Source organism: Aristolochia californica, unplaced genomic scaffold, assembly GCF_029961685.1.
Source record: "Aristolochia californica isolate CCGP_79_NKW_82.1479 unplaced genomic scaffold, dmAriCali1.0.hap1 SCAF_15, whole genome shotgun sequence".
Classification (NCBI taxonomy): domain Eukaryota; kingdom Viridiplantae; phylum Streptophyta; class Magnoliopsida; order Piperales; family Aristolochiaceae; genus Aristolochia; species Aristolochia californica.
In genome coordinates this window covers 24,820,174-24,831,325 of record NW_027181826.1, presented here as the reverse complement: position 1 = coordinate 24,831,325, position 11,152 = coordinate 24,820,174, and the positions used below count along the sequence as shown (strand labels likewise).

At 40.6% G+C, this 11,152-nt stretch overlaps 1 protein-coding gene across 1 annotated transcript; it reads right to left on the bottom strand.

The window, feature by feature from the left end:
- Positions 1–4,293: 4,293 nt before the first annotated feature.
- Positions 4,294–5,281, bottom strand: LOC137951387 (pathogenesis-related thaumatin-like protein 3.5). The gene is made up of 2 exons (XM_068798004.1): positions 5,195–5,281; positions 4,294–5,082 (listed from the first exon to the last, which is right to left on the bottom strand). The coding sequence occupies exons 1-2, from the start codon at positions 5,238–5,240 to the stop codon at positions 4,394–4,396; spliced, it is 735 nt and encodes a 244-aa protein (XP_068654105.1). The 5' UTR covers positions 5,241–5,281; the 3' UTR covers positions 4,294–4,393.
- Positions 5,282–11,152: the final 5,871 nt, after the last annotated feature.

Sequence of the window (11,152 nt, the reverse complement as noted above, 5' to 3'; positions counted from 1 at the left end):
AATTTTTTCTACTCCTTGAAATTTTTGGATCATTAGGTCACTTGCATGCTCAACATGTTTTTGGCATGCATATCCACCACATTTAATACATGGTAGGATCAGTTAGAAGTCTTTATCCTATAAATTTCCACCAAACTATTAGGGGGTTGTATTAGTGGAATTTCCCAAACATTGATAACAAAACTTTGGAGTTCATTTTTAGTGCGTGAAATAATTTTCTTGACTTAAATTTATTATAGTTTTCAAATATTTTTGCATACATGAACTCTATAATTTTCATTTTGTTGTGATCTATTTGCCTTATATCTTTTTTGTTTACAAGAAAAGTGGAAGAGTGGAAACTCAAGTTTGGATCTCTCTCTCGGAACATTTATAATGCTGAATTTGTATAAAGGAAATACTTTTTTTTCTCAGAGAAATTTTTTAGTCATGCTTTAGCTTAAAATAGTTTGAGTTAAATATTGGCTCCTCTTTTTGGATATTTACCAGAGCCAAACAACGTGATATTTTTTTTTCACTCCTGCTCGAGCGATGATTTTCAAAGAGGAGCCAATGCAGTCTGTCGTCTTCTGAAGAGAGATAGATCCAGTGCCATTTCGAAAATTAAAATCTTCTAGATTTTCCAATCTGATCCAGTCTTGATGTGTGACTCACTACAGTTTGCCATCCTTCTTCGTTGGCTGGCTCTTTCGATCTGGAGGTCTCTGCTTCAACGAGCTTATTTTGCTGCTGCGTCTTCTTCATCGATCCGGCATCCACCAAAGGGTTTGGGGGGCGTTATGGGAGGGTGTGTGTTTCTAGGGGTCTGGATTCTTTGAGACGAGAGAGGAAGGAGGGGGAAGCCCCAAGATGGGGTCCCGAGTGTCTCTCTGTATCCCTTCGTATCGATCGACATCACAATGTTCACGATGCTTCGCTTTACGATCCGCATCGACTTGTTTTCAATCCTCTCCGATTCGCATCGTTCATTATCTTGTCTTTCTCCGTGGCGCTCTGAATCGTATCGTTCACCGTCGCTCCTTATCGCATCATCGCTCTCGTTATCGTATTGTCTCTCCTTATCGTATCGTCGCGTCGTCGCTCCTCTATAAAGGGATACCATTAGTGAAGTAAGAAGACCAAAATACCTATTGTATAAGGAATGGGTACATTAGTTCTGTCATATTTTTGTCACCCCGGTTTGTACTGTTTGCTCCCAAATTCCTTTAAACTTACTATCCATTAGTTAAATTACATAGTCTATGAATTGTTCCGTCACTTTTTATCCTTCTTATTGTGTTCTCCTATATCTTGCGACAAGGAGAACGATTGGTTCTGCTTGTGAGAAAGATGGATTGTACTATTTGGAGAGCCACTCATAACACTCATTACAGGCATTACATTTTGATGATACGCCTTTACAATGGCATCTATGGTTAAGTCATCTCTCCCTTGCGAAGTTGGTTCAACCTTTTTCTGCATTTCCTTCTAGCATTTCATTGCAGTGCAAGTCAAGTCAATTGGGCAAGCATCACCAGACACATTTTCCTCTCAGTCAATCTAGAAGCAGTCGCTTATTTGACATTGTGCATTCTGATGTTTGGGGTCCTGGCCTGTATCTAGTATTTTTGGTTTTGTATTTTTTGTCTTTCATTGATGACTTTAGTCGATGTACTTGGGTGTATCTTCTATGGGAGAAATCTGAAGTATTTGATATGTTTCAACTTTTCTTTAATAAAATAAAGACACAATTTTTGTGTACCTGTCCTCCATGGTTCGCTGTGCCAAAGACTCTGGATGGCTTAATGTCATCTTTGCTGATCCAAACCAAGACATTGCCATTCTGCAATATGCAAATGATACCCTTCTCTTCGGCGACGGGCATGATGGACCAAGTTACCCATATAAAAGCTCTTCTCAATGTCTTTGAACTCTCATCTGGGCATAAAGTGAGCTAGGCCAAGTCTTCCATCTCCGGGTTTAACATTGACCAGAATGTCCTGGCTGCAATGGCTAACCCTCTCTGTCCCTTTTTGGGCCTTCTGCTGTCTTCCGGCACTCCTCCCAAAAGTAGTTGGTACTGTGTGGTTGGGCTGCTGGAGGGGCATCTGGCCACTTGGCTAGGTAAATTCCTCTCCAAGGCTGGTAAACTCACCCTCATAAAATCATGCCTACATGACATTCCTAGTTATTACCTATCCCTTTTCCATTGCCCCGCTTCGGTGAGAAACCATCTTGAAGGTCTCAAAAAGAAATTTCTTTGGGATGGGCTCAATGGTGAGAGAAAATATCATCTTGTCAAGTGGGCTGATGTGTGTCAACCTATTTATCTCGGTGGGCTTGGTGTTAGAGACCAACTCAGCCTACCTCATTAAGTGGATTTGGCGATTCAACTAGTCACCAGACCTGATCTGGAGGGCTCTTGTTGCTGCCAAAGCTAATAAGTTGAATGGTTGGTGGACTGAAGGCAGTCGTCGCTATTTCATGTCTCCTATCTGGAGGAAAATCTTCCTCCTGCTTTCGACCTTCAGTAAGGCGATCGAATGCTATTTGGGTAATGGGCGTCTCACAAAATTCTGGTCGGACTGGTCGGTCCTTTCCAAATTCCAAAACACCCACATTTCGGAACTTATGGTTTGATTCAGGTGGATAAAACCTTTGTCTTTGTACAGCCCTCACGGACTCAAAAGCTTTCTTGGCCTCTAACGTCCTCACATGCCTCACAAATGTTAAAATTGGAGAACACATTCCGGACACTCTCATTTGGATTTCTTGTCCTAAGGGGGGATTAGTCAACTTTGACCATTATTTTCCTTAAGACAGTGCCAGAAACATTAGGGGGGATGCGCTAATATGTTTCTGCCAGAAAATAATGGTTTAAATTACACCCTTTAGACAACCCACTTTTAAGTCAGTGGTTTGGACATTATAAGTCCCGTTCAGCCAGACTGGGTGTGCAAATAGCATTAACCTCACTTGTAAGACCATGAAGGAATTTATAGATTTCTAAAGGGTGTGGCATTAATGACTATTCATAAGGATACATCATCTCAAGAGAGATACATCTCCTTATTCCCAAGGGATGTGTCCACTAAGTCAATGCAACCAATTAATCAACCTCTATAGGGGGGATGCGCCGGCTATTATTCCATGTACTGAACATCCAATGACAAAACATCTAGAAATGGGTTCCACGCCAATAAAATTATGATAATTTTATTTCATAAATAATATATTTGAAACCATAATTCTAATAATAGGAACCTCCCCAAACCCAAACGTAACAACTACATAGGCTGAAACTTCAGCTCAGATTAAGAAAAGGACTCATGGGCAGGACTGGTCAAAATTTACTAGTGGCTGCTCTCCCTCCCACTTTGGCCACAGTCTATGTCTGGATTTACTCTCCCTCACAATCAAGCGGTTTGATTAAGCTGAATTTTGACGGAAATGAATTGTACTGAGCTGATCAGCTGATCAGTGACGTTTGTCCTCTTGCGTTTTTATGCTCCTTAACCTCACAAATCACTCTGATCTCCTAAAATATTGATAACATCAGCCATTTATTTGCAGATCTCTATGTAAATATGAGACAAGGTTGGAGACAACAGGCTTCGGGTGCTCAACTCAGGCCTGTCAATACTTCCAACCTGCATGTGGAGCCCGCCTCCACTGCTGCCATTTTTGTCCATGACCGTTGCAGAGATTCAAGAGCTCAGGTAAATTCAACTTATTGCTCCAATTGATGGGGTCGATCATAGGCGAATTCTGGCAGAATTCCTCGAGCTGGACTTCAGAGGATCAAATTGTCAAGACCCGATTCAGGCTCTGTTGAATGATTTAACGTTACCCTAAGGAATCCAGATGCGTCTCAGATTTCAAAAAGGAGTCCCAGATTATGTCGGATTTCAAATTAAAGATCGAGTTGCCCATTTTGCAAATGAAACAAAACCAGAGCGTCAACAACAGATCTTGTAGAGCCGAACAGAATGATGGATCTGGCGTTAATAATGTTTTTAAACGTTTTGTCACCAACCCAACCAAAAGAACAGCGACGTTTTTCCATTTTGTTTTGCATGAACCCGTTATCTCTGTAAAATTCAAAGCAAACCCTCCGCATGAAGTATCTCACCGGTTCCGATTTATTGGATTAGGTGAGGCGGAGGCCTACAGGGAACAGAAAATTCCCCACACCCATCGCGCCTCTCTCTATCATATTAATCTAGAAACCCAGAAAGAAATTCCTTTTAAAATCTAATAAGATTGTTCGTAGTTGAAAATTTAATGAAAACTGTGAGAGCAGGAATGTCGAGGTTCACAATCTGATAAACTGATATGTATTTACTAGCAGAAAGAAGAAATGGGTCGCCTGGAACTGTGAATTGTGGAGAGAAGAATGAAGATGGATGATGCTTCAGGGGCCGGAAGGACAGAAGGTGATTACATAATCTGTGCCGGTACAAGTGAAGGTACTGGAGGCGTCGTCGTAAGCGTAGCTATACGCCGTCGGACAGGCGGTCTTGAATATCTGGGAGTAGGTGGTCGGCGAGCAGGTCGACGGCAAGGAGTTGGGGCCCGTACAACAGTACTGCGGCTTGTCGAACGCCGCGCAGGCGCTCTTACACGCCACCACCGCGTCGCCTTCTTGAAGCTGCAGCTCCGCCGGACAGCTGTGGTTGAGGTCCGCCAGGCACCCGGCGTACTGACAGTCGCCCGTGCCGCCGGTGGGTTTGATTCCCATCCCCACGTTGTATCCATCCACCAGGCTGACATCGTAGAAGTCCTTTCCACCGCTGCCCTGCAGCGTGAACTCCGCGAGAGTAACGGGCGGAACGCCCCCGGCTCCGACAGCGCATTTCAGGGAACCGCAGTCGCCCGTAGAGCACCGCCCGTTCCCGGCGTCGTCGAAAGAGCACCCAGTGCGCGCCCAGAAGCGTCCGGACCATCCGGCCGGGGCCGTCATGGAGGCTGACGCTCCGGGAGAAAGCAAAAACCCGCCGTTTCCGAGAGGAGCGGCGCCGTTACCGGACAGCGTCCCCGGCCAGACGGGATTATTGCACTGGTTCACGAAAGTGAAAACCGCTCCCGGAACTCCCTTCAATCCTGCAATCAACAGCAACAAATAAAGAAACCGCGAGTTAACAACAATCCTAACCTTTCTCTGAATTGAATTCAATCCACTATCCAGACACAGAAACGAAGAGAAAGCACGTACCGAGGAAGAGGACTATTAGAAGAAGAGACCGGTGCAGAATCGCCATTGAAGAATCACACGAGCAGCAGCGAAAACCGATACCTGTAATCAGACTTCCGAGTTAGAAGAAGATGGGTTACTGGGTTTACTATATATAATGCAAAAATTTTTACGTACCTAAATTTAAATTCATTTTATAGTATTACGTGCGATCCGCGTTTAAAAATCTGACACATTTTCAACCCGACAACGGGAAACCGGTGTCGGCGACCGATACTTTTCAGGTTTTTCACCCGAAACGCACTGTTACCAAGTCAACCAGTCCTGGCCGTTGATCATCCCGGCTAACTGGCCTCCACCGAAGGGTTAAGAGGATGACGTAAGAATGTTCGACATGGAAAGTACTATGCTACCCATGGTTTGTTAAATCAGGTGGTGTTCTTTCGAGGGCGTTTTGGTCATAAAAAATGAAATTAAATGGATTGCTTTTAGGTTTTCTTGGTATCACGTGACAGTCTGAGAGAGTCGTGTCCGGTTGGTGTCGACAACTGAGGGGAAGCGAAGTCGGTTGGTCGGGGGAGACACGTTGGCGCCAGAGAAGCGGGCCCAGAAGCACAGTCACCCACGTTACGAGCGGTTTGACAGTGCGTGACGTACTTGGCAGTTTATCGGGTCGGCAGGCACGACTTGGACCGTTTGTTTCGGTTCAACGGCTCTAAGTGTAGCTCAACCAACCACCCATGTCACGCTCCGGTCAGATCGAGACGAGATGCACCTGAGCATCGGTTACATGGATTACTTGCTTTTTTCCACCTTTCCTTCTTTGTCTATATTTTTCACCTACAAATCAAGAAACCCGATCCGACCAAAGCTTGGATAGGTTTAGGGTAGTCTCCAGGGGACTCCGCCCTTAACAGAAGACTGGGTTGGGGGACACTACCTTAAATTCAAGTTAGAAAATTGGAGTACTGCAAATTCTATGGCTCACACTAGCCGGGTACTTATATATATATGTAGGAAAGGTAACAGCATTATAAATCCACTTTTGGATAAATTATAAACCCAAATCTCTCCAAGAAATTTTAGCCTCCCTTTCTCTCTCAAGTCCAATTTCTCTATGTTTTAGCAATTTTAGACTCATGTCTAGCAAATCTTTTTTTTTTATATGGTCGAGCAGTTGGTTGTATTCTTACAACCATGTATAATCTAAATTCGAGATGGCCCTCATGGAAAAAACTTTATCAGACAACCTTTACCCGTCACGGAAACACAAACCATAAAAAATAGAATACCATGTGGTAGATATGTATAACACCCGAATCTCCTCACCACATGGCAAAAACATTCTATAACACTTCAAAAATTCTCAACAACATTCTAAAACATTTCAAAATTAATCAACTATTTTCACTACTGCATACGTACTAAACAATGCAAAAACACACACATCAAGTCCAAATTCACCAAACCCCCCTGGTAGAGCCCCATATGACTTCACAGTCACTACGAACTGTACCTCGTCAGTGATGGGGGTCGGGTTTCGTTGGCTAATGGACGCCTGTGTAGGCGACTCAGCCTTGTTTGAATTGGACTAAAAAACCCCTAATAAAACCTAAACCTAAACCCTAAACACTAATTTCAAAACTTAATACCCTAAACGCTAGACCTCCTAAATCTTAAAGCCCTAAACCCTAAACCCTACACCCTAATTCCAGACTCTAAACCCAAAAAACCCTAGACCTTAAAAACACAAAAGCCCCCAAACCTTAAAAACCCTAGACCCCCTAAACCTTAAAAACCCTAATCCCTAAAAATACCATAAACCCTAAAACCTAATTCTAGGTCCCTTAAATACCGAGCACCAAACCCTAAAAATAAACCCTAACCCAAATCAAGAATTTAGACCCTAAACAGTAACCCTAAATCCCACAATTATGCACAAATAACCCCCAATTAGGCACTGAAACTAAAATTAAATCAAATAAATACTAATTTAATGGAAAAAAATTAGGGTTTAGTCATACCTTCTGAAATTTGGGGAAAATCGAAGCGAAGAGTGAAATCAAAGCCGAATGGGGAAATCGATGCCCAAATGTCAAAATCGAAATCAAAATGGGGAAATTGAACGAAATTGGAATGTATTTTGGGGGAAAAGAGAATAGCGAGAGAGAGAGAAGGGAGTGGGAGGCTGAAAGGGAGAAGAGAGGGAGAAGAGAGAGAAGAAAGGGAGGCCGAGAGAGAAAAATAGAGAGCGAGTCCAAGAGAAGAGAGGGAGGCACGGAGACGAGAGAGGGGGTGCGGGAGAGAGGGCGAGTCCGAGAGAAGACCGAGAGACAGAGGCCGGAGAAGAGAGGGAGCAGAGACGGAGGTCGGAGAGGAGAGTCCAAGAGAAGAGAGAGAGCAAAGCGTCGGGGGCACAGGGAGACGAGAGAGGGGGTGCATGAGAGAGGGAGAAAAAGCGAAAATGAGAAGAAAGCGAGAGAGGGGGGGTGCGAGGAGAGAGAGGGAAAAAAAAACGTCGAGGGTTCGAACCCCCGCGTTCCCTTCATCCGGATGAATGGAAAAAAGGGCCGAAAACCACTTTCCATTTTTTTATAACGTGAAGATGATGTTCCGCTTCATCCCCAGCATCCCGATGACATGAAGTCTGGCGCTCCACTAACGACGTAAACTGATGAACAGCATAATGCACCTGATCTTCATATTGGGCTTCAAGTTGACTAACCCCCCCTTAGGAACACTAAGGAACTTAGAAATTTATGTGGGCAAGCATATTTTAAAGTTTGACTCGAGTTTAACATTTATAGCACATTTTCCAGCCGCTATGAGTTATTAAAAATAATTAATAAATCATTTTTTTACTAGCAAATATATTAGTAGGTCACTAAACAATTTTGGAGACCTATAACCTTCCAAATCTATCTCTAACATTCTAAAAGATTGAATTTTTGTTGTATTGCTTTGAATCTAATGTCAATGATTCAAATACATTATTTCTAATGCTCTAATGCGGTAGTCGAATCCACCCATGGGTTCAACTCCATAGGATTCAGCTTCCTACAGGGTTCTAATCCACTTTTAATTCCAAAAGTTTTTGTAACTCGGGTTATAAAACATAGAAAAATGATCGAAGTTAGCTTAAAGTAATTTCTCTGAGGGCATGACTTAATGGACTTGAGAATGGATGACTGGTTGTATTAGTTTTTAAGTTAACAGTGGATAGTAGCCTCATATTTCTTAGAATGGATGATGTATTCCATACCTAATTAGTATTTCTTTGATAAAAAAGTATTTTGCCAGACATAATACTATCAACTGAAAAAATGATCAAACTTAGATTTATTTGTATGTGGGCAAAATAATGGCTTGTTTGACTCGTGTAAATATTCCACCGCACGTTCACTTGAGAATTTAATGAGCGTTTTTTATTCTCTTTAAAAGGTTTGGATCCATAGCTCATTTGCATCTTTAAAGGGTTTCAAGCATGCATATCCGTTTTTTAAAAGCATGTGTGGAAAAATCTCCTTCTTATCAAATTCCAAGCTATTGGGGTTGTTGAACTAGTGGAATTTCCCAAACTTGATAACAAAAATTTTGTGTTCACTTCTGGTGGGTGAATAAATTTTCTTTATTTACATTTGTTATTGCTTTAAATTATTTCCATACACAAACTCTAAAATTTTCATTTCGTTGTGATCTATTTGTCTTTCATCACTTTTTTGTCTACGAGATGAAGGGAAAAAAGTGAAAACTCATGTTTTCATTGAAGCAAAAGTATACATCTAAAATTGAAATGCAGAATGCACAAATTTAGAGAAAGATATTTCAAAAAAGTGACTGTAATTTTTAGGGATTGTAAACTCTTTTTAGTTTTTATAAATCAGGTTCTGCAATCGTCGGGAAAAGGGGGAGGCGGGGGAATTTTTACTGAGTGTTGAATCCCAACCCATAAGTCATTCCTTAAAAAAATATAGCTTGTTACGCGTGATGAATCACATTCCAATCATCAATGATCGTTAGGTCAGCTTTTCGTCAAAGGCAAATTAATGGCTTGTGTGACTCGGGTAAATATCCCACCAGACGTTCACTTGAGAATTTAATGAACGTTTGTTATTTTCTTTAAAAGGTTGGGATCCATTGGTCATTTGCTTCTTTAACATGTTTCTAGCATGCATATCCATTTTTTAAAGCATGTGTAAAAAAATCTTTTTCTATTCAAATTCCAAGCTATTGGGGTTGTTGAACTAGTGGAATTTCCCCAACTTGGATAACAAAACGTTGGTGTTCATTTGTGGTGTGTGAATAAGTTTTATTTACTAAAAATTATTATTTCTTTTAATTTTTTTCATACACAAACTCTAAAATTTTCATGTCGTTGTGATCTATTTGTCTTTCATCTCTTTTTTGTCTACAAGATGAAGGGAAAAAACTGAAAACTCAAGTTTTGATTTAAGGAAAATTTACATCTAAAATGTAAATGCACAATGAACAAATTTAGAGAGAGATATTTCCAAAAGGTGTCAGACTCATTTTAAGAGTTTGAGTCCGAACTCCTCGAGGAAAAAGTGTGGCACTCCTCAACCTATCTAATTGGAGAGATAGGTGTAGCACTTTTGGGCACTTTGTCCTCTTCATGCACATCATGTTCTCCATGGCATCCCACCCTAAATTGAACATGGGCTAGACCCAACCTTAAGGTTTTTGGTGAGTATGTCTTCTAATAATAAGGGCCTTCATGAAATTATCAGCAAGTTGATCTTCCATATGTATATGTTGTCAATCACTATTAAAAAAAATCGCCTTTTGCCAAACAAAATGAGAGTCCAATCTATGTGTTTCTAACAATCACTTGATATTAGATTACCAATCATAGGAATAACACTTTTATTATCATTGAATAAAGTTGATGTTTTAGTGAAATCAAGAATAAGATTAAGAAGTTGTAAGAATCAAGTGATCCTACAATTGTTGCTTGTCATGATTTTGAGTGCCACAAAGCTTTGCAATATTTTAATTCTTATCTGGCACAACATCAATTATTCTATGATAGTTTTCCCTCTAGATAAAAAAATCCATTTCACATTTGTGGCACTCTCACTTTGGCATTGGTAGCTATTTTCATAGGTAGACGCCTCTAGGATTCAAACATGAGATGTGGTGTTTGTTAGCCTAGGTGGCTTCTCAAGTGGGGGGATAAAATGTATGAAATGCTAAAAGTAAGATATGAGAAATATTTAACAAGCAAACACCATAAAGAAAATGAGTTTTTTTTCTCGATGTTCTCCTAATGGTAGTCATTGACCAAGAACCCTTGCTCAGGAAAATTTCACTAATTTGTTCTTTTAACTTAAAACTACAATGAGATTTATGGATCTCATTAAGCCAAGTGTAATCCCCAGTTACACAAATAGATCTCTCCCTTAGAGTTTGGCTCTATTTGGCATTCCTTTTCTAGATTTCAGGCCCTAGAATGCCAATTCTTCTAGCCTTAAGGTACTAGAGAACCTCTATTAAAAAAAGTAAAAATACAAAAGAATAAACTTAGACTTACAACTTTCTTTTGGAAAGATAGTAATTTTTCAAGTGAGATCCAAACCTCCAAATCTTTAAGAAGTTAAGTGAAATGTATAGGAGCTTGTTGGAACTTTGAATGCATGGAATTGTATGAGAGATTGGCAGATTTGGGCAAATTTAGAGTTTTTCTCTTCAAAAGGGTAAAGTTAGAATTTGAAGCTTAGAAATAATCTTCTGAGGTTTGATATGACAATGTAAGTTCAAATCTTATTCTTACAAGTTTGAGAGCATATTCATAAGATTCCTAGCCAAACTAGCCATTTTTTGACCTTTTACAAAAAGCAACAAAAAGTGTTGATCGATCAATGAAAAGGTAAGATTGATCAACTATATTTTTTGTATTCACTTGGTTTATTGATCAAGTAGGGCATCAATCAATGAGTTTTCAACATTTCAGAAAACTCA

What these genes read in the sequence shown, in the direction of transcription:
- LOC137951387 (XM_068798004.1), bottom strand. Translation starts at nt 5,240, where the DNA reads ATGGCGATTCTGCACCGGTCTCTTCTTCTAATAGTCCTCTTCCTCG. An exon ending in TCTAATAGTCCTCTTCCTCG is followed by an intron (nt 5,083 to 5,194) that starts GTACGTGCTTTC and finishes TGTTGATTGCAG; the next exon opens with GATTGAAGGGAGTTCCGGGA.